The sequence below is a fragment of the Cottoperca gobio genome, chromosome 8 (assembly GCF_900634415.1).
Source record: "Cottoperca gobio chromosome 8, fCotGob3.1, whole genome shotgun sequence".
Lineage (NCBI taxonomy): Eukaryota > Metazoa > Chordata > Actinopteri > Perciformes > Bovichtidae > Cottoperca > Cottoperca gobio.
In genome coordinates this window covers 21,822,139-21,846,261 of record NC_041362.1, presented here as the reverse complement: position 1 = coordinate 21,846,261, position 24,123 = coordinate 21,822,139, and the positions used below count along the sequence as shown (strand labels likewise).

General features: G+C 40.1%; 1 protein-coding gene across 3 annotated transcripts in view; it reads right to left on the bottom strand.

The window, feature by feature from the left end:
* fbxl16 (F-box and leucine-rich repeat protein 16) overlaps positions 1–23,025 on the bottom strand; it is a 31,622-nt gene extending 8,597 nt beyond the window's left edge. Inside the window, exons 1-4 of one of the 3 annotated variants that reach the window (XM_029437978.1) lie at positions 22,646–23,025; positions 6,407–7,121; positions 4,179–4,421; positions 3,381–3,646 (exon numbers count right to left, since the gene is read on the bottom strand). In XM_029437978.1, the coding sequence (XP_029293838.1) occupies positions 3,381–3,646; positions 4,179–4,421; positions 6,407–7,114 (1,217 nt within the window). In that variant the 5' untranslated portion in view covers positions 7,115–7,121; positions 22,646–23,025. Of the gene's footprint in view, positions 1–3,380; positions 3,647–4,178; positions 4,422–6,406; positions 7,122–8,530; positions 8,574–9,253; positions 9,320–22,645 lie in introns of those variants that run through there. The other 2 variants (XM_029437979.1, XM_029437977.1) reach the window with 2 other exon arrangements.
* Between the last annotated feature and the right edge of the window lie 1,098 nt (positions 23,026–24,123).

Sequence of the window (24,123 nt, the reverse complement as noted above, 5' to 3'; positions counted from 1 at the left end):
AGTAGGCTAAATAAAGGGGTGCAGTCAATACAGATATTTCATAAAAACACTAAAAACAAGCAGGGCTATTACATACAAACCATTAAAACACTGAAAGTGTCTGCTCCATTAGCCTACAAATAATTGATAATAATAATTGATAAAACAACAAGATATTTAAACTTGCTCGGCTGACACTGACTCACTGCGGAGTTGTCAGTTTTGGCGGTCTATCAGCACTACAATGGTGAATGTGCTCTTGGACAGGTAGATACATGGTGGTATAGTATAGAAATAAATAACATTTTGGTCATTAAACATATGTTAACATAAGCATGGAGGATTTAAATTTGAACATTTAAATTGGAGGATACTACGACCAACCTGGCACTTCATACTCGCGTTAGCTTGACTTCGGTCGACTCGTTTCACCATTACATGCTAGTTCGCACGTCTTTCTACAGACGTAAAATGGATAGATTTCTTATTAAAAAGTTGCACACCAGGTGGACAGAAACAAAGCGTGACAAACGAGGAAAATGAAGATTTGGCTTTGGCGCATCCTACCACCGCAAATCGAGCGGAAGATGCTGGAGATGTGGCTTGTGGACAGACAACAGCTGCTCCCGTTAAAAAAGAAAGATACGAGCCATACAAGACAAGCATAGGAAAATTCAAGAAAAGTGGACAGAGGAATTTTTATTTGTCCTCCACGAGTCATACCCTTTGTGCTTAATGTGCAAACAGATCCGCTCTGGTTTCAAGAGAAGTCATTTGGAGCCGCATTTCCAAACGACGCATCCAAAATTCAACAAAACTTACGCACCTGGAAGAAATTAGTAAAAGAAAAAAAATAGAGCTGCTTTCTTCTTCTCTTTCTGGACAACAAAGGTCCAAACACAGGACAACTAATCTATCTGAACGATTAACTGAGGCATCTTTTGAGATCGCATGGATTTTGGCTCGGGCAAAACACCCTCAGACTCATATATTGTGAAAGACTGATTTTTGGCTTCAGCAGAAATATTGTTTGCAGAGTTTGACAACATCATCCCATTATTAAACTAATCCTGCTTTTAATGAATGTATTGGTTGGCTGCATTGCATATTGTATGTTCTGGGTGGGATGACAGATTAATAAGCAGATGTGCTTTTTATGACTGGATGTAGCTTTTCATACTTTGTAAAAGTGGCTCTCCTATTGACTTTGTTCTATCAATGTGGCTCTCGCGTAAGAAATAGTGAAGACCACTGGGATATGTGAATACAATTTGATTGATTTGATTAATTGATTGATTTTTAAGCCTGTCTTTATCTAATGTTTAGATTTATGTTCCAGAAATGTATGCACATTAGCACATACACCTTATTCACCTCTAGTGTTTCCCCTAATAATATTCCCCGAATATTTGTGATTTTTTTTTGGAAAACTGGCTTGACATGGTCAAGAAGCAATGTCACCGAAGTTATTCAAGGGAACTATGTGATCGTAAAAGAATAGAAAAGAACAAACGTGACTACATTTTAGTTACACTATAAGTTCAGCCTATGCACTCATGTTCATTCTGCAGCAGTAACGCGAAACATTCGGTGAGGAACTTTGGAGAGCAGTGACATATTGATTGTAACCTGGTGAAGCCTGAAATCTAACCTGACCAGGACCAGGACAGTTAAAATACCCTGAAACAGAATTTCTTGAAAATAGGTCTGATTTACTGAACTAAGCTTGGTTTGGCTGGTAACCTGGCTTTATGAAACACGCCTCAGTACTCCTTTAAAGGAAACTCAAAGTGTTGGTACAGAAAGAGACAGCTCAGCGGTCACAACAACCTTAAACTGAGAAAACAATATATACAGTATATATATATATATATATAGATATATATATATATATATACACTATTGTATGATGAGCCACAATCACCACAAATCATCCTATCGATCGTGTGCATGTGACGTCACGCTTATTTCCCAACCCGGAAGTCAGTCATGTTGGTTGGTATACACAACCAAGACTGCGGCGTTCACGTGTGAGTTGCTGCAACGCTTCGTAATTTTCTTTGTATTGAAACGTCTAAGATTGAAAGAAAATGCCAACCTTGTGCGCAGTGTATAATTGTGGTAATAACACTACTCGTGACCCAGAGAAACAGTTCTTTAGATTTCCTACAATCATCACAAACAACGATCCACAAAAGAGGGATGAATTGCTGTCTACCGAACGCCGTAAGCTGTGGTTTAGCAACATAACTCGTAAGGATTTAACAGAAGAAGAAGAAGAAGAAGAAGTGTGTGGCGTCCACTTTATATCTGGTAAGAGCTCATGCTAAAGCTATGTTTTCAATGTTTACGTTAAACATTTGTGCTTATGATATACCCGAACACTGTAAGACCTTACTTCTCGTCACTAGGAGAAACGGCAAAGCTTTATGATAGCAGCCATTTGCTTCTGTGCATGTTTTTGTTTTGCTTATTCTTGAGCCTACTTGCGAAAAGCAAAGCACCAATGTGAGAACATGCTTCGCTTACTCCAGCCATACAATCGCAGTGTGTGAGGATAACATTGCTGCTCTTCTCACTCACAAACCACGGCTTGAGCGGTGTATCTCGAGATCTTTGAGAGTGATTTACACGGGCATGGACGAGCACCCTGTCATCTTTCACTGGTTTGGTAAGAAGACTACCAACCCAGCCAGAAACAAAGAAATGATAAGCATCTAAGCTCTTGTATGCCTTCATTTGTGCGTTGGTTGCCCACGACGTTTGTAGCACAAGGTAGTTCACAATATCCTGATATTCAATCGGCGGTAATGAATCTAAATCCTTAATATGATCCGACGGCTTTAGCGTGTACGGGTCAAGGCCGCAAATTTGGACTTTTTCTCTGAATCTTGCCTTTGCAGAGGACTCCAGAGAGTCAGAATACTTTGAAGAAGTAGGAGTTGTATTGTTGTTGTTGTTTGCTTTAGACGCCATTGTTGATTTGGATACCAACCGACATGGCGTCGCACGCATACGTCACACAGTTTTGTCATGTGTTTGCACACTACCTATTATATTGCTGGACTCTAATGATGTCAACATTCAGATGTAGATGCAGATGAGAGCATCAATGCTGATGTCATTATTACCATCAGTATCATTATCATGGTAGTCTTGAGAATCACTCTCCCAATGGGCCATCACGCTAGCAATTGTCTCGGGTGTAACACGTAACGCAAATGAGTAACTATACATTATGGCTTACTTTACTCATATAGATACTCAACTACTATCGTCATCAGATACCTTCTTACACAAAGTCTTTTGAAGACTATTTTTACTTGTATTTGAGTAATTGTTGATTTTGTACAGCTTGTTGATCCTCCACCCCCCTCTGCTTATTCCACAACCACACTGACCTGTCCAGCACCAGCTCTTCCAGTTTATGCAGGTCACAGGCGATGTACTCCAGGGCCATGTCAGTGATCCGAGGGCACCAGGATAAGTCCAGGCTGCGGAGCTTACGCAGGTTCTCAGCAACCAGCTCCACACCGTCGTCAGTGATCTTGGAGCAGCCAGAGAGGCTGAGGGCCGTCAGGTTGGGGAGGCTGTGCACCATGTTGACCACACCGTGATTGGTGATCTCCCAGCAGGAGTGAAGCCGCAGAGTGTGGGTGGTATAGCCCTGCAGGTGGAAGTTCATTTTAGTTTGGTTGTCAGTGAATAAAAGGAAATTGAAAGCAACCTGGAGCAGCTTTGTCATTATTGAGGATGACCCGTCACAGCCTTTAATTTTAATTCCACACTTTTCTGCTGCATGTCGTCTGCATGGCTCTCTTTGACCTCTGACTTTTAAATTTGCTGCACTTGTGGCACCACTTGTTTTATTTATAAACCGGCCACCTCCCAACCTTGGTTTCTCAAAATTTCAAAACAGTTTCAAAACTTTTCCAGGATACAGGCTTAATACCGAAATCAGAAAGCTTCCACCATATGCATTTTCATTGAATTTTTCCTCACATTATCACTAAGATTGGAATACATATCATATTAAATATTTCATAGACCAAACAAGTACCTCAACTGGGATCAGCTCTAAAGGATAAGTTGGTGAAGCTAACTTTATGGAAAAGGAAATACATTAGTGTCAACTGTAAAACAGAATTAGAATTAGAGAATGAAGTGAATGTGAACAGTAAAGTACCAAGACACTCTACCTGTTTGGCTGTGAAGTAGGCCATGGCCGTGTCAGTGACGTGGTAGGCCTGCAGGCTCAGCTCTGATAGGTTGGGCAGGAGCTGTGAGATGGCAGCGATGGCGTCATCCGCCACATTAATGCAGTCACTGACGCTGAGGGAAGTTAGCCGGGCGTTCAGACTGGACCACAGGCCGGCCTCTGTGAAGTCATTGCAGCCTGACAGTTCGAGGTGCATCAGGCCTTGCATCTGCTCCAGCATGACCTGCAACACACAATTTGACTCACTGATGGAGCTGCTGATAGTAGATAGACAGGACAAGACTACTGTAGATTGTTAGGATTGATGAGTTAATGATAAATGAAAAAGGACCTTAACACCAACACTGTATTCATTTATTTTTGTTTCTGTTTTTTCCATTTCTCCTTTTCTCTTCAATGATCTCATATTTCAGGTCAGTAAAGCTTCTCATCTTTGAATCCCTTTCCAAACTTCCTCCTGATCTATTTATGTTTTCTTTCACAACGAGCGACGACGAGCCTCAGGGTTGCATTTTTAGTCTACTAAAAACATTTCTGTGTTTTGCTAAATGGTCCTCAAGAGATAATTATATATAGTTCACTCTCTTCTTACAGTGATATATATATATATATATATATATATATATATATATATATATATATATCACTGTAAGTCTCTCTGGATAAGAGCATCTGCTGAATGACCTGTAATGTAAGTTTTTTGTTTTAACCCCTCCATTTTCTGTTAAACTTTAAATGTGAGATATAAACAGGAAGTGTTACGTTTATGGTAGATTAACATCAATCACAAACAATGTAATTATTGAAGGAATACAAACAGTTTATCTATTATAGAAGAGAGCAGCAGAGTGGTGAGTATTACATGACTCAGTTATTATACTGCTTTAACATAGTGCCACGGATGTACATGATGCTAAATTTAACCTGTGAGGCGTGTGTGTGTGTGTGTGTGTGTGTGTGTGTGTGTGTGTGTGTGTGTGTGTGTGTTTATGTGTGTGTGTGTGTGTGTGTGTGTGTGTGTGTACAGAGCATGTTACATCTGAAGACACGATGATATTTCCTTCTATTTTCATAATCTCTGTTTTGTTTCTTTATGTCGGTCACATCACTGGCTCTGGCCTGTTTGTCTCAACGACAATAACATTTGGAATAAAAACAGCAGGAATTAAATAAAAAATGATACAATAAACTGTGAAAAGAAGCAGGATGAAATAGCATTTCATAATACAACGCTGAGTATGAATGATTTCACAATAACATTTCTATTAAACCCTCTGGGTCTACATTCTTTTGCCTTTGACTTTTACTTTGCTTTCTTTTCTTTTCTTCAAATGGATTTCTCCCGTTTAGTGTGCAACAAAATGCTAATGCAAAAATCAGAACCTTGCAAAAAGAAAGTCCAGATCATGCAGCCAACAAATTCAGCTTTCTCCATGGCAACCATCCACTCATCCCAGAATAGCAGCCTAGCAGGTATGAAGAGCCATCAGAGAAACAATATTATGCCTCTTCTGTTCCTAGCAATGGAATATGACAGTATAAAGGCTGAGATTATGAGAACAAAAGTAAAGGAAATATCATAGTTCAGGTGCTGAGCTGGACAGTAAACACTGTGGAGGGGTGAATGTACCTGCATCTTAAAGGCTCATGAGGTACATTTTTCCACAGCATTAATTCCATCAGTAACACAGAGTCTCTCACTTTCTATTGTTAACACGAACACTGCTTTCATTCGGAAAGGATCACTTCTCCTTTCCATTTTTTGCAATCAATTTATAGCTACCGTTAAGAAACGTAAAATGTCCTGTATACGTTTCAAATGAAAAGCCTAGGAATAAACAGAGGCTTTTAATGTGAAACATCTGTGCAGAAAGTGTGGGGTTCCATTAACAGTGGCTTAACACTGAAAGCCAAAAGATAAAGGCGAACTGAAAGGTAAATGAATGAATGAAAACAGTAATTGTGTTAACAAGAGAAACTCAGAGTAGCAGAGTGACATGAAGACGTTGTACTGATGGAACTAGTGCTGTGGAGATGGAAATTATACAACATTTTTAAGTTTGAAAGAAAGCAGGAAGCATGTGTCTCTCCACAAATAACCAGAATATATTGGTGGCTGTTCACATAAGAATCATCTCGAAGATCAGGGAACTCTCACATAATCAAAACCCTAACCCTAACCCTTTGTCTTTTCTCATCCTGACTCACCTCCAAACCGGCATCTGTGATGGTGGACCTCTTGAGGCTGACTGAGCGAACACCTTTCTTGGACAGCGGGTAGTTGTCAATGAACTCACAAATGTCCAGGTCTGAGACGCCCACTAGGCAGAACGACTGGAAGCCACGCAGGGCGAAGGCCTGCAGACTGACAAACTCCTTCTCCCCATTGGGCAGGAGGGTATATAGCTCCTTGGCATGCAAGATGGGTGACACAGCCTCCCAGAACTTGGGCTGGTACAGCACCTTGCGCCATGTCTTGCAAACCTGCGCCAGCACACATTTTTCAGCTGTGGTGAAGTACCAGAGCAATCGGTTAAGCAGCTTCTCATCCAGGACGAGCTGGCGCTCCAGCAGCATAGGTTTGGGGAGAGTGAGAGGGGGAAGCTGACGAAGGGACGGCTTCAAGCCCACCAGAGGCATTCCAGGCTCCATGTCAGAGCCCAGCAGAGAGGCTGCTGAGTTGTGCATGCTAGGGCCATCCAGGTGGTGGTGGTGGTGGTAGGGCAGGGAGGAGGGTGGAGGAGGCAGGATTGAGGGTACTGAGGAGGACTGGCACAGACGGTTCTTGGCAGCAGGTGTCCCCTTGGTGATACTCGCACTGCCCAGTCCATTGGGCTGGCTGGGGGGCAACTTCACCATACCGTTGCGAGTCACACAGGGAGACTTCAGCTCGCTGGGGGTGGACATGTTCAACATTGGGAACCTGGTGAAAGAGAAAAGAGTGCAACAGTGTCGTTAAACACTTAAACAATGCAAAGACTTCTTTATAAAGGGCAGGGGTGTGTAAACACTATACTGCGTTGGCACTATGACAAGATTAAATATATACCAGCAAAGATTTAGCTTCCTATCAACGACGTAGCAAAGTACACAATTGTTACATCTCATCTGATTTCAATGTTCCATTGAAATCAGATGAGATGTAACCTGAAGCTTTGTCTGACAAAAGAAATCAGCTGTGCTGTTATGTCATTTTATTTTTATTTTAATCTGTATTTTTTTATGTTAAAGATGTCAGACATATTATCTGCCCAGAGAATTCACTATTGTTTTTCTTTGTTTACATTCCTTCTGTTGCAAATTCAAAAAATGCTCTGCAGGAATTGACTACTACTGTTTTTGTTCTGTCCTGTCATGTTTTTCAGGTGTAGTCTAATGGACTAAGCTACATAAAGACGATAAATGATCCTTGAATCCTTGAAGAAAAATTGTTTCCTGCACGACAATATTACAGCACAATGTATTTCAGACACGCGACCATCATGTCCCCAAACATCAGTACGATAATGTACATATGGTTTCTTTGGGATTTCTACTAGGAAAGAGTTTTGTGGGTTGTAACGACTCTTGTCGAAACAACATGTTTTTGAGGACCAGGGTTTCCCCAGGAGACAGTCCCCCCCCCCCTGCATGGGTCACACCAAATATCACAACAGTTCTGTGGTGGAACTGATGCTATCTAACTACTGATGTTAAATACAACGCCAGCGGGTTAATGTCAGACTGCACTAAACATACATATAGAACAACAGTGGATACATAAATGTTTCTGCAGGTCTGGTTTGAGAAGTTTCTATGGATGTTTTGATTTTTTTGTTTTTCATTTCATTTAAAGTTTTGCTATAGGAATCCAATCTGCCATCCAAACCAAAACAGTACCATTTTATGGCACCATTTTATTTGTACTACTATAAAAAAAGTGAATCTGATGCATTTTGCATCATTGTGATGAAGGATCATGTTTTGTCAGATTTTTATTTCCCTGTCAAGTAGACATTGCCCAATTACTTCTCTATAAAATATGTATACATTTGACAAAATAATCAAGGTCCATGTATGAGTTTAATCCAGGAATTTCAACTACATCTCACTGACCTAGACTGCAAGATACAGATGAAAGCTCTTGAAAAAAGCTTTTGAGTGGACCTTGAGTCAAGAATAGTTTGTCAAACTAATAACTCCAAGGTTAAGAGTGTGTATCCAATCATTTCCCAGAAAGTCTACTCCAGCAAGACTTACATCTACATAATGATATATAGCCCTGAAGATCTTTGTCTGAACATCAATGTAATACATTTGTAATAATATAAAACAAAGAAAAGCAGTTTTTACATGTATATATTTGGTATATGACTGAAAAGCAGTTTGCAGTCAGCTGTCCTCCGCTTGCTGTTTGAATAGGTGGCTTCTCTTTTGTTGTTTGCATTAAGCAGAGCTGCACGTTGTATCCAAATGAAAACACATCATAGTGTAAATGAATGCTGCGGCCCGTGGCCTCATCGAGTCTGTTCTCTGTGATCTCACTGTATCAGCAGCAGCGGGAGGACAGCTCACAGGCTCAACCCGCTCACTTATGTAACATGCTGACTACAGGGCTTCACACAAAACAACATCTCTCTGTCCCACTCTACTGATACAACCAGCTGCACTATTAACACCTGCTACACCCATGCACACTTACATCTACATATATTGTACACACTGTCTATAAGTTATTAAGAGCAATTTTCAATATGACCTCATCTGCTAGCTCTTCACATTTGATCACTTTCAAGTATTTGTACTCGGTCCCTTAGCAGATGGAGCCTGGCTCTGCCTCCGCTGTAGCATCGCTGAAGTTCATCCATTACATAATAAAACAATGTTGTCAACTAGACCGGCGAGCACTGTGAAACGTTTCAAGAAAACCAAATATGTTTAAGATCAATGTCGGTATAACCCGTCAGAGAACAGATGAAGAAAATATTCACTCAGATGTCGCAGGCTGGCGAAAATAAAATGTTGCAAATTCATTCTAAGGAAATGATTCACAGCTACAGCTAAATCTATATTTACCATTCCTCCGTCTGCTATGTGATGTGGCTGTGGTGTCTCTGTGAGGCAGGGAGGGAGGGAGGGAGGGAGGGATGCTCTGCTGCATGTGATCCACCACAAGCAACAATAACAGCACATCCGGCTCTTCACAATAAAACCCTTATCTCCACAAATCTAATTGACTACACTGTAAATCAAACACTTGTTTCCCCTTAATGTTAAATTTGACTAAATTGACAAAATGCTGCTATGATAACTATAACAAATTTACTCCACTTGAAGTTATGATGGAGGCTTTATGTGTCTTCTGGCTTGTGTCTCGTGGTCTTCTCTCAGCTCAATACTAAAACAAGACAATATTCCAAACACGCGCACAGACTTTCTTTTTAGATCTCATATTACTTTAATGAATCAGCACTGATCCTGGTCTGAATTCACTGGGAAGGAAAATGTCATGTTTGTGTTCATAAAACACGGCCTTCTGTTGTATTTGGTAAAACATTACAACCAAATTTAAAGTAACAACACCTCTTCCTTATATACAAAAAATATTCTATTGAGGGAATGTAATGTTTAAATAGATTCTTTAAGACTAACAAATGTGTTAGAGCAAAAAGAGAAAATAGATTTAAGATAGAAACAGCTATAGACAATAAAAGCATTTAGGCGCCAGTCAAATGAAGATTCTTACAAATGCACAATAATATACAACTCAGATTGTTAATAATACTCACTCTTTTATTTTATTTTTAAATGCATGTTGTAAATTCTCCATTAATTAATGCTTTCCTTCGTTCTTGCACTATCCCTGTGTTGAAGTAAATGTCCCATTATGAAGTAAATGTTAATTGCACAATGTAATGGCTGTAGAACAATGACACTTCGCTTTCACTATGCAATTCTGTCTGCCTCCGGGTCGGAGGCAGACAGAATTACAACAACTACTCAACAACAACTCAACAAAGTGGCTAACAGTAGCTATCCCAAGCTAGCATAACAACTGGAGCAACGGTAACTGTGGGAACTCTACCCGAAGAGGGAGAGTGATAAAAAACATTCTTCTTACTAAAGTAGATCCATAAGTAACAACACCAGGCAACTTATTAATACTACTGGGGGCGGTTTCAGAGACAGAGCTTAAACCTAGTGCCAGACTAAAGTGCCTGTTAAAGCTGTTCTAACTCTAAGCGACCTGCACAGACTCATTTTAAAATAGTTCTAGATTTAGCTTGTTCTGGATTAAACTAAACTGGTTGCAAGAGGGAGGATTAGAGCTATTCTAGGACTAAATGAATCCTGCAAGGAGGCAGGTTTAACCTCTGCTTAAGTCCAACTGTTTGTTTGTGAGGCAGCATGGAATACTTGGAATACCTAAATGAAGATGAACATGCACAGCAGATGCCAGCCGGACGAATACTTGTTGATAGGAGTAATCCGTTAAATTACTATGATGAAATAACTTTTCCAGACCGCTTTAGAATGTACAAAGAAAATGCATTGCAAATAATATATTAGCTTGAGTCTAGCCCAGGGGCAGCCAACGTGGTGCCCGCGGGCACTTTGTCGCCCGCAGAGACTAAGTAAATCGCCCGCAGGGCATGTTCTAAAAAATAGCACTAGTTACCATGGAGCTCCGTCTAAAATTGGTATTTAATTGTTTTGCTGTTTTTTTTTTATATCAATAATACTTGAATTATTCTTTATTTTAAAATGAAAATATTGAATATAGAATTTAAAAAACTAAAATGTTTTATGTATATGAACTCTGACCGTGCGCAAGCTCCATTTCCCTTTTCGCTGAGACAAGCTAGCGGGAGCAGCTACGATGGGGCGCTAGGTGTGTTTATTACGCTAAACATGGCAGAAAAACAAAAGAAAACTAACTATTTTCACAATGATTGGGAGGAAGAATTATTTTTTACAACAGTGAAAGAAAAGTGTGTATGTCTCATTTGCGGGACGACGGCAAAGCGGCACATTGCGGAGACACTTCGGTATGTGTCACAAAAGCTACCATGCTAACTAACTAACTAACTAACTAACTACCCAGCTGTAGCACTGCGGGCAGAACAAGCCGAGAGTTAAAGGCAGCTTTGGGCAGCAGCATCTCTTTTCACGAGGCCGGGGAACAAGTCACAGAAAGCAACGGAAGCTTCATTTAGAGCTGCACATTTTAAACAAGGAACAAGAAAGCCTTATCGGACGGAGAGGTCTTCGAAGGTGCAATGATGTTGTTGAAAACACTGTTCTAAGACGAGAAGATGTCATCTACACTCTCCGATGTTACCAAGTTAGTGGTTTGTACAAACAGGATATGATTTGAAGATGTGACAGTTAATGATTTCCTATAAAATGTTACAGAAATGATACTTTGTACAAAGATATAACCGGTGTGATTTTGAACAAAATGCTACAAATGTTCTCATTCATACAAAACTGTCAATAAAGATATTTACAAAAATATCAGAGATGTGATAACTCTAACTTTCAAATGTTGAAATAGATTGAGAACATAAATAAATAATGTTGCATGTTTAAATATATCTGTTTCCTACCATGGTAAATCATTGTGAGGAATAATTAACATTAACATGTGATCAGACAGTCTCTTCACAGATGAATATTTATTATGATTATTATTATTAATGATAATATTATCATTAAAGGGGAACCGTGCAACTATGTTATTCATATAACACAAGTGTCCATCAACTCCTGATGCTGAGGAGTACAGGAACCATAATAACTTTTCCATCAATGTCCAGGGTGTATGCAATCCTAATTTAGAGTTTCATTTCATTTTGTGCTCATGAAATTCTCTGGCTAACTTTTCATGCATGGTCATCTTTGTTGTTCTCTGCTGAAAGGTGGTGGCACCATCTTCTCTCAGAGATGCTACAGTAGATGTGGATGGCACACACTTACTATGCCTTGGCTCTTCCAGCCTGTTCAGATTCCTTTCCTCTGGGAATAGAACACCATTAGAAACACAAATATAACCATCTGATCCACAGTCATAGTAGAAAAACAGGGGACTATAATTACCTGACAATGTAACTAATTAACTTTCTGTGGTGTATTTACCATTAGTGCTCAGGTCTTTATCTGGACTTTCTACATGGTCATCGTCTGATATACCACCCAGAGGTTTCTGGTGCTCTATAATTCCAGACAACGAGTCACTGAATTCATCGGTTTTGTTTGTTTCTGGTCCTCCAGCAGTCTTAAATCGCTCTCAAGCCAGTTTAAGGTTCTTCCACAGAGTTTATGAAGTGATTTTGGAAAATATAAATCAACCACTCTTTTCTTTTTCTAAGTTGTATGTTGGTAGCTCTGAGGACAACAGAAAGAGATATTTGAAACGCTTGGCGGGGACGTTTTAAAAGCTGTCCATTGCCACTTTAACATGTGGTATTTAGGAAATGCAATAAAATAACTGTCTTACTCACTGTTGTCTGACAAGAGAAACAGAAGAATATCTAAATGAGATGGACTCGGCTGTATGAAATCACTGAGCCAAGGTTTAAGAGCTGTCCCTGGACAGAGTATCAGCTGGATTTGTAGCTGCAGCTGATGTAGCTGATTTTGTCAGACGATGTTATGACCATGAAATAATTATTTGGTCAGCCGGCTGTCTCTCACTCCTTACCAGATGTTGGCTGTGACGCAGTTTCGGTGTTAGACAACTAAAAAGAGGGCAAAGAAGGAGAGAGTTTTCATGTTCTGGAGTTTCACTTTTGACAAAAGCCTCTACTAACATCACGATCCGCAATTGCATGAAGTTGAGATTTTTCAACTTCCCGGCTAGTTCCACGCGGTTAGCTGGCAAAATTTAGATCAAGCTGTCAAACTAGGCGTTGTAGTTCTAAATTGAAACAAGATTTAGCAGTGGCATAGCCTATTTCTTGTCTCAAACGTTTTCAGAAATATTAAATTTGTTTAGACGGAATAACAGAAAGTTTATGTGCAGGTTGGACCATGGTCCAATCAGGTGCATTCCACGATACAGTACATCACCAGTGGGAAGTGGCCATTTTTTCATCAAGGGACTAGTTGAGTGGAGCTGGAGGTCATGTACAGTAAAACCCTTGTCTTTTGTGGCCAAACTAATTTGATATATCAAACAAACCTACAAAGTAACTGAAACTCAGTTAAGCTGAGGAATGGAATGCGCTAAAATGATGTAACCCCATGGCACGTGTAACCCCAAGGCTGTCATTGTCATTCACATGGGAAAACACACAATGAGTTACATTTGTAAAGAGCTGCTGCTCAATCAACTGCACAGGTTCAGAAAGAATGCAGGCGTATGTGTATTGTGTAACAGCCTACCAAACACCTCAGAAAAAATGCTAAAATAATGCTCTCTAAGGGCTGCGTAATTTTAACTAACCAAACAAACATGCAAACACGCACAGGGAATCAGAGACTGGGTCATGCAACTTGGAATAATCTGGTGAAATTCAGCAAAAAGGCTTCAGCTGCTTTGATATTTCACAGTAAACAGCATGAAGTGACTGATGATGAAGAATACACAAAACAAACACAGACTTGATAATCAGTACACTAGTCTTTGTTGCATCCTGTTGCTGTTGATCAAATGTCAGTGCAAATATTCTTTACTTAATCATAATGATGTATTATCTAGGAACTACCTATCCCCTTGTTAACCCCATGATTGTGTCTCTCCCTTTGTCATTATAAACTGTATGTCAGACCCTAGTGTCTGAATGAAAAACGGCCTTATCCAATGAATACACGTTTAAATGTGCATGCTGTCAGATCATTATCTTTCAGAATTTTTTGGCACTTTCTGAATGTGATATGTGTTTGTTGTTTATGAAACACCATTCATCCTTTAAAGATGTCAGAACAATGTTATTTTGTTTTCTTTCTCGAAATCCATTCATAGCTTAGCCTGTTATATTTCATGTTTATAGTGGATTTACACATAGACTACTGTAACTTCTCCCAGACTGGCACCTCCCAAATCCAAATTAGTCAGCACAGTAATCACAAATCACTTGCTCGTGGTCATTGCAACATGGTTGTGCGCACTGCACGCACTGCCCCAATGTTTTTTTGGTCACGCATAGATGGAATGACGTAGCATCTCCAGCATTTCTGTGGGACTTCCTCAGCTAAAGATTATGTCTGGACAAACCAAATATTTTTATAGCATCCATCACCTTAAGGAAGTCGTGGCATTTATTTCATTTCCTTCAGCCATGGCAACAACAGCTCAATGCCAAGGTTCTCTATTAAAGAGCAACGCTTGTGAGATCCTATGGATCCAAAGTTGGACATTTGGCCAGGAAAAGGCAAGGTCGAGGCAGATGCTCTGTAGAAATGTTTAGGAATGCTTACATGTTTCTTCTGAATCTTTAACGGTTCATAAACAGAGAAATAGAGAAAAGAAGAACCAAGAAAAGAAAATGGCCTGCAGAATGTTGACTATATGAATTGGAAAGTGAAATGTGGACAACAGTAAGTGTAACTAAAAGTTTTCCTAAGGGAAGAGAGAAAAAGAGAGAAAATGTAACATAGCAAAGAGAAGCAGAGCTGAAGGGGTTGGAGGCATTTCTATACGTGTAACTGAGCCAACTAAAGAGGCACCATTATCAGGACCATGTCAAGATTCACAACTTCACTTTCCCTTCTCCAGTCAGATACAGAGTGATCCGGCTGAACCATGTTTCTAGTCTGAAATCATTATTTGGATGTTTCGAACTTTCAGACCAATTACAGTAAGCTTTGGCAGGCTATCGTATCCTATGTTCTAAGAGTAGCTTAGCTCTTTTTGGGGAATAGCTTAGTGCTAGTGTGTATGTCGCGAGGTGAAAGCGCTGCACTCAGAGCAGGTAGCTGTTGTGATTGCAGCAGAGGGGAAATTATTGTTTGTTAAAGTTGTTAAAGTTAAGGTTGTCAATTGGTAGTACTTGTACAATGTAGGTTTCAGTTTGTCTATGAATAAACAATTCATCTCCTCAAGATCCAAGTAAAGTTATGATGTCTACATAGGCTATACGAGGACAGGAGAGTCTTTCTACAAACCAATCGATGTCAAGTATAGGGAGACACAGCTCATGCAGGTGATGACGACAGGGTGTAGATATGTCATGTAGAGTTATATAGTGCGCTTGCATACTATATATCTATATATACATATACCAACCATATCAAATGTATACAATGTAACAAAAACAAGAACAGCAGTAGTGAAGTGAAGTGCATAATATGATAGTGTACCTGTTGAACCAGCTTCTTTGCTGATGATCTCATGGTATCTTTCTTTAAATGAGACAGGAGAAAGCATTAGCCTGTGAATAATAGTGCCATGTAACAGTTGGCGAAGGTTCCTATAATTGTTAAAAGTCCAGATTTGTAGAATGCTTTACAGCTATGAAACAAATCTTACCACTATCTTGACTTCAATACCAACATGAGTCACTATACTATACGTGACCTCTACAGTGTACTCTCTCTGTTCCACTACATAAAGACAGTCATATGAAGTCATATGAGCAGTGCCACAGATGCATGATGGGAGAAGAGTGAGAACACTTTTAGTTGTTGGGATCTCTTCTGTCTGACTCGGTGTGATAGTGAAGGCACAACATGGCTAATATAGTAGACGCAGACCAACATGACCCACACGGTTAAATTTATCGGATGCTACAATTGATCATTCATGACAGCCTGAGACTGTCTTCCTCACTGGGTTTATCTGTGTCAGCAAAGCAATAATATATCATCATAACCTGAAATTACATTAGTAAGGATTAAGCATTATGAGAGATAAACAGTCTCAACCAGCAACCATTTCTCCTGTGTTCACTGCAGCTGCTCCTGCTCTGTCTTCTCTGCTCTATCTAACCTGTTAACCTATTAACAAGAACTCAACATGACACAATATAGATTAACTTGCATGTTAGATGGATTTTTGCAATATAACAAGATCACAAATCTATTTTGTCAGGCTTCAGGTCATACATTTGTGTCCAAACAACCAGTGGACGGACCAATCAGCGCCCTGTAAGGAGCTACTAGCAGCTACAGGCGTTAAGGTGTGTGTGACGGAGAGGCGACTCCTAAAATAGTTAGTGTAGATGCTGCAATAGCATCAGTTCAATCGGAACTGGAGAGTATTTGAAAGAAGACCAAAGAACGACACTGAAGGCTTCCCTTGATGGACGAGATGTTTTTCCTAATCTCCCAACTGGTTTTCAGCAAGAGTTTGATTTACCAACCGGCACATATGGTTCTTTGATCTGATTGGTTGAAGTTAGACTGTGATACAGACAAGTGGTTCTTCCAATCACCTGCCAAGTATTTTTTGAAAGTGCCTGCCCTTTTTAAACATTTTCCAAAGACGGCTTCTCAGATGGTTCTGTGTTACAAACCATCTGGCAGGTTACTATATAGTGGCCTTATCTGAGGTTTTGTGTTCTGGTTGATGGCATGACACTACTGAAAAACACCGTATATATGGCAACAGAGTGGCAATATAATTGGTCACATTTATTTTTCTCTGGACACTTTTAAAGTGTCTACTAAACCTTTGGGGAATGCTTGAATTCAGCTGTAAACTCCAGCCTGTATAGTAAATACTTTATGTTAGACACAACTTCTGGTGATACTGTTTGTAAACACACAAAAGATTCATCATTGACACTCCACATAATCTCCACATCTTCCTCCATATTCTTATAGTGACTTATCTTATCCTCACTGGTCTGGAAACATCTTCCACAGCAATAGATTGATTGATTGGTTGATTGGTTGGTTGGTTGGTTGCTTGATTGATTGATCGATCCAGAACAATATATAAAGCATACATATTAATTGATGAACATAATCTATAAAGCCAGAAACCAAATGTTATCCCAAACATATCCTTACTGGAGTGAATTAGCAGTCAAACTAAATGAGGCGATATACTATTTAAACACTAAAATAATCTGAGGGACTATTACTATCATTATTATACTATATCACAACCATATAGGTGTGTGTGTGTGTTTTAGTTCAGCGTTTTTTCCATCCTGTTTACTTTTTTATCTCTGTAGACGATATTACTGACTACATAGTTTAGTTTAGTTTATTACTTTCATTTATCAGGGGCCATGTAAAACAAACATTAATCTCACACAAGGAGAGTTGTATTGTACCAGTAATTACTGTTGTTATTGTGTCCGTTGAGTCATGATGAAACTCCTCCCACACAGTACAATCAAAACAAGTTATTTTTCTACTTTGCTTCACCTCAGTGTGCGTTAAGGTGGTAAAACATTATCATCAGAGTTAGTGATTGGTTGTATCACTCTGAACAAATAAGCTCTCTACCAACTAAACAAAATATAGATCATGTATTTTGGCACCAGAATCAATCAACAAATCTCACAGAGTTTAGTCCTGAGGAATTCAATCAAGATTCAGCAAGAACATAACACTGATGCTTCATGAAACCCAGACCATTACTTTGCGTAGAATGGATCCCGTCAGCTATGTTGTTTATTGACCACAAGTCAGAAAGGAAGCAGATGCCTTGTAGACATCTGCTGCAAATCCTTCCTTGTTTGTTTCCCTGGCAGGCACCACCCACGGCCAACTCACACATGGACATCATAATTATAAAACACAATCACAATGCATTTGCCTCAAGGGTCAATTCAGCCAATATACAAAATCAATCCTGTTACTCTGGATAATGCAACCATATTGCCAGAAAATAAGGATAATATTGGACAATTCTGCAAAAACCTGCACACTACAGTATAGGTGAGGACAAAAAAAAACAACCACACCCTACACACCCATACATTCTGTCTTTGACATTCAGTGTGTTAAAGCTTCTCAATACGATATTCAGAGCAGCAAACAACTATTTGCTATGTGGAGATATAGGGGAGTAATGTTTACCTGAGCAAAAAATGAAGTCACGCTCCCTCTGTGTGTGTTGTTATCCCAGCCTCTCTGAGCTTTGTTTACGTAGCCGGTCCAGCTGCGCGTGCATGTGAGTCCTGTCTGTGGGTAGCTAATGGCCGCCGCTCTGCACTGCGCTCATACAGCAGTTAGCGCTGATAACGAGGTGAAGCTTAACATCTACCCTCTGGTTCCCCCTCAGGTTAGCACTGTTAGCTCTGTCACCACTGTTGCAGTTATTTGCACTCTCCGTGCTGTTAGCACCGTTAGCTGCTAACCACCAGCCCAGCCGTCGCCATGTTTAGAAGTGTGTGGAGGTAATCCCTCAACCATATCTATGCTCTGAATATCATTTTGAAAACCTTTAAGTAATTACTGGCAAATAGCACATCTGATTGACTGGGGGAAGAACATCCTAACTGCTCAAAGTTATGAGCAATGAGTATTTAACGCAGTAACAGAGTCTCAATTAAGTGTTTGAACAAGTAAATACTTATAGTGTACAAGTTAATATATTGTAGTGTCATGCAGAGTAAGAGAAAAGGTTTGTTCAACTTTAAAAATGCTTTCATGAAAAGTTAAAGGGGCACCCCACCAGGAAAGACAGAGCCTGCACTGACCACATTGCCATGCTTCACATCATCTTATCACAGTCATTAGAATGGAACACATCTCTTTACTTCACATTCATAGACTAGATAGACAGTGCTTCCTGCTGCCCCTCTTGCTCTTTCCCCTGGCAGTGGACTGGATCGTGAGAAGAACGATAGAGGGACAGAAATCTGGAATACAGTGGACGCTGTAGCCCCAGCTACATGATCTGGACTTCGCATTAGTTTTGCTTATCCCAAACATCATACACATGCCCACAGATTACAAACCTGCTATCAACATCTGCCAAGACAGTCCTTAGGGATGTCAATATCAATACTACTTGTATCGGTACTTGTTTTTCTGTAGGTACCACAAGTACCATCAGGGTTTGAGACTAACAGCGCCTCATCATCCAGGTGATGATAGAATATGTCTAAGGTACGAGGTAAACTATTGACGCTTCTGGGGGACGCATCCTATCTTTTCCCTGATAATGATACAGTGTGTACAACAAATCTGTGTTGAAATCGACAGGACGAAAGTTAAGTTTAGCTGTTGACAGCCTGTGAATGGAGTAGAGTTGCATTATGGTGCGTTCAAGCTCTATTCAGTAAAAATTACTATTAGGTGAAGGTAAATTATAACGTTATCATGATGTGTTTAAATGTAATCTTGTAAAATGTAGTTTTGGGTGAGAAACTTGAATAAATACAGTTGTTTGAAGGAGATGTTTTCACAGTATTATAAAATTGATATTAGAGATGGAAATATGACCGGTTTAACCTCCTAACAAAAACCAGTATGCAAACGGTAATAAAGGAGTGTATTTTGAAGTACATGGGATTTATTGTTTGGTTTATTTACCGTGTTATTGAATTGGTATGGAGAATCGGTAAAGTGTCACTGGTATTGGTCGACGACTTCATTTATGGTATTGTGATATCCCTGCTATCAATATAGACAAAACCAAGGTAATGCGCATCCACAACACCATCAATCGAAGGAGCAGAGCTAGAACACCTTCCCATACCTCGGCACTGTTGTTCAATCCCAAATTCGGAAGGCTAGAACAGCTTTTGTTACACTATGGCCCAACTGGAACCCAAAGCGAAAACCATAAGTGAAAAAACCAAACTCTAGATATTCAACAACAACGCTCTATAGCTCAGAAACATGGACAATAACACAATCCCCCAGCAACAAAGTCCAGACCTTTGTAAACACGTGCCTAAGAACTTTCTTTGCCAAACACCATCAGAAATGAAGATCTGTGGGAGAAAACAAACCAAGAAAGAGACAACCAGATGAGGAAAAGGAAGTGGGGTTGGACCAGACACACTCTATGGAAGCCCAAAAACAATGTAACCAGAAAGGCTCTAACATGGAACCCACAGCTGGAGAACGTCAATAGAAAATATAGAGACTAAGGAAATAAAGTGCCCTGGAGAAAGAGGCGCAAAACTGAGAGCAGTGGAAGATACAATCTAATACTAGCCTGTTTATAGAAGTAATACAGTTTAACCAAGAAGCCATTTGGACTTTTGCTAATTATCTCTTTATATTATCTCTTTTATGTATTTATTATTTTAAACATTATGCATCTACTCAGGATACAATTTTGTACTCAATATTTAAAAACATAAACAGTCTACTATTTTCAATGGACAAATATTATTTTTCTGGTTTTGTTATTAAACCCCTGTTTCATTGTTGTTGACACCTCCTTCTCGATACATTATTCATACATATTTAATAAGCTCCAAAAACATATATGATTCTACTATTAGTCTATCACGTCCTAGTGATTGAGTAATTCCAGCTCTCACAAACACATCATCACAGTTTTCTTTACATTTCTCAGAAATGAACAAGGTCATTGTCATAAAAATATTACAATTTGAGTGAGTAAAATGTGACTAAGCCTACATAAGTGACTATAAAAAAGTCAACATTGTTGGCAATATTAGAAGGGCCAGACTCAGAATAACATTTACAATATAATAAATGGATGTATTAGTAACAAACAATCAAACAAACACTTCTAGAAGAGTCTTTGGAATCTCCAAAAGCTGCTCAAATAAAACTGAGGATGATGTAGATCTTCGAGCCCAGCAAACCATTTGGTCATCTAGAGCAGTGGTCCCCAAACTAAGGCCCGCGGGCCGGATACGGCCCGCCTACACATTTGGCCCGGCCCCCTGAACAATACCAGAGACGCATTATGATTTTTTTTTCAGTCTGGCCACGCGAATCCTAGACTAGCCCCTGTCAAATAGAACGGAATAATGGCGAAAAGGTTAGGTAAGAGAAACATTGATTCAGAATGCAGGGTATTTAACCTGCAGTGGTCAAACGATTATTTGTTTGTTCAATGCAAAGAAAAGGCTGTTTGTCTCATCTGTTATTTCCTGACTTTTTTTTCTGTGAAGATCCCGGAAAAGGTTATTAATATTTGGTTATGTGTGGCTTTCTGGAAAACAATAAATGTTTACGTTTAGGCACCCCTGCGATCGACCCACTTTTTCTGTTACAAACTGACCCCGGCCCCCATCAGAGAAGGGAACAATTATGTGGCCCTCACAGGAAAAAGTTTGGGGACCCCTGATCTAGAGCATCACCGAAGTCTCCCTGGCATCCTTGTATTTTTCCCAGTAATGTGTCAGCTTTAAAGAGAGCGTGGAAAACAGATTTGTAGCTTGAGGTATCCTAATCTGTCCATAAGTGTTACAAACAATAAATTGAAGATTGTCCACATTTAAGATGAAGATAATCCAGCGTCCCCCCACTGAAACAAGTGTGTAGTCTCGTTGTCCCTTTACATTAAAAGAACATAAATGTAAAGCGCCAATCTTAATTTGAATCATAAAATGAGACATTTTTGTTAGAGCTTGAAGAAAGTTCCTGTATTCATTGCAAGAAGCTGTCACCTTCTCCCCATCAATATGTGCCAATATGTTTCCATGCTTTCCTTGCTTCCTGGCTGCATTATAACTGGTATACATGCATTATCTCAGAGCACACCTGCTCTATGCACAACTCAACTCCAATTTGGTAGAACTTGTAGGTTCGGAGCTCACTACATATCCACCACACAAGCTCGTCATATTGAATACACCACCCTAAAATAACCCTGATGATGTCATAGTGATGTCATCAGAGACCATACATTAATTACAGAATGATGAGTTACAAACAAACAGGGGTGGGTTTGAAAGATGTGGGCAGAGCAGGATCTAACAATTCACACTGTTGAGTTGCAGTGGCATCAGTGGCTCGTCACAAACACAGCCAAAACACTGTTTAAATCCGCAGGACATCTACAGGGAATACTAACGTAACTACAAAATGCTAAGAGTTTGTTTTAGCCTTAAAGCTACTTAGGGGGGAAGTGGTAGACTTGTATGTGAAGGGGTTAAGTCAAGACCATTAGGCTAACTATAATCGTTCACATGTCCTGGAGCACAGATAGGCTAAAAACAGCTGACAGAGCATCAGGGGTGGATCCACGACAGCCACAGCAAAACACAGAAAACACCCGGTACAAACAAAAAAGACTGAAAGGGAAAAAATCTGCACACATGAACACGAAAGATGTTGCGTCACTGAGAGACGCTGACGTCATTGTGTTTGTTAATAATACGCAGCTCGATGCGGCTGATCAGCTCCGTCTCCCAAAGGCCCCAGCATGCACACAAAGAGCTGGAACACCCAGCCGTTCTCCCACACCATCACCCCGATCTCTCTGCAGTCTCCTCCGCCTCGTCTGCAGTGTGGATGCTGCTGCCGTCACCCAACACCCCAACATCCATCACAAGCACAGACATGCTACACACATTCTGCACCCATGGACGCATCCTCCTCGTCCGGCCTTTCCCCCTCCGCAGCATCCCTTACCTCTCAGATGAAAATTCACTCGGGTTTTAATCCATGATCAGCCCGCTGTTATCGCTGCCTCTCGATCACGTTTCTCCCAAAGTTGCAGCGCAGAGAGAGCGAAATAAATAAGGATTAGAAGGCAGCCCTGCCCGTTATGTCCTATCGGGAGGCGAAAGATGCGCCCACCGAGCCCATAGATACACGAAGGTCCCAGGTCCAAAATCAGAATCAGTCAAACGCAGAGAGAACCGATACACAGCATCCTCTGCAAAAAAAAACGCTCAAATCGAAGCAAAAGATCCTCTCTGTTGTGTTTTCGATCGCCTATTCCTCCTCCACAACAGAGCGGCCTCTCTTTCCCGTAATTTCTCCTCCACACACACTCACACACGCACACGCACACACGCAGAGCGGAGCAGCTCTGTCTCATTTAAAGAGATAGGATAGGGCAGCTGGAGCAGCGGCGTGCACAGAGCCGCTCTGTCTGCCTCTTATGTAACCCGAGTAGCAGCAAAGGATTGTTCTGTAGCCCAGACACACTCATACCCTGTACATGAACCACAGTTACCTGCTTCACCTGCCTGCATGTGTGTGTGTGTGTGTGTGTGTGTGTGTGTCTTATTAGGGGTTAAATGTACATCACGTCCCTCTGAACACTCATGTGGCTGAGAGTCTGTGAGTGTGACTTTAGGTTAGTTATATGACATATATATAAAAGAGCAGCAAAACAAGAAAAACTGAATAAAATACAATATAACATAAATTAAAATTTCAACCTAACTTTGAGTATTACAAATTGTTAGCTTAGCATTTAGCTTTCAGTCATAAAGCATGTTATAACCACTCTTGTGTTTTGTTAATAGTCATTATGATTGTATCGTTCTAAATATCTGTTTTTTCTTGGACCATCTGCTCCATGACGGAGGAGTATCTTATTTTCATGGCTAAATGTTGTGTATTGTAATGTATGACTAAATGACTAAAGATTTATTTCCTATCCCGATCTTACATGGTAGACTTCTTCAGTTGTCCAGGCGGTAGTAAGAATATCACAAAAAGGAATTATGGACAAATAAAAAGACAAAATATTCACACGGCTTCCCCACATTACATTGACTTTAACTGGCAAGTCTTCGTCCATCACCACTGCATGGGAAGCAGAAGTACAAATACAGCCCATAATAACCCAGTGAGACAGGTGCAGCAGGTATAGCTCATCTGGAGCAACTTACAGTTCACTGTCTTGCTCAAAGACACTTCAACATGTAGACAGGAGGAGATGGGCGGTCAAACTACCATCCCTTTAATGATTGACCAACCTCCTGTAACAACCCAGAACAATTTCACTTATGAGCAGAACATGAAGTAATGATGACAAACTGCTGCAGATAACTGCCTGTGTACTCTGTAATGTAATACAGCTGCGCTTTTGTCCAGCAAAACGAATACAATGATTTGGGTAACAATTAGTAGGTTAAAAAGTTAAAAAGGCTAAA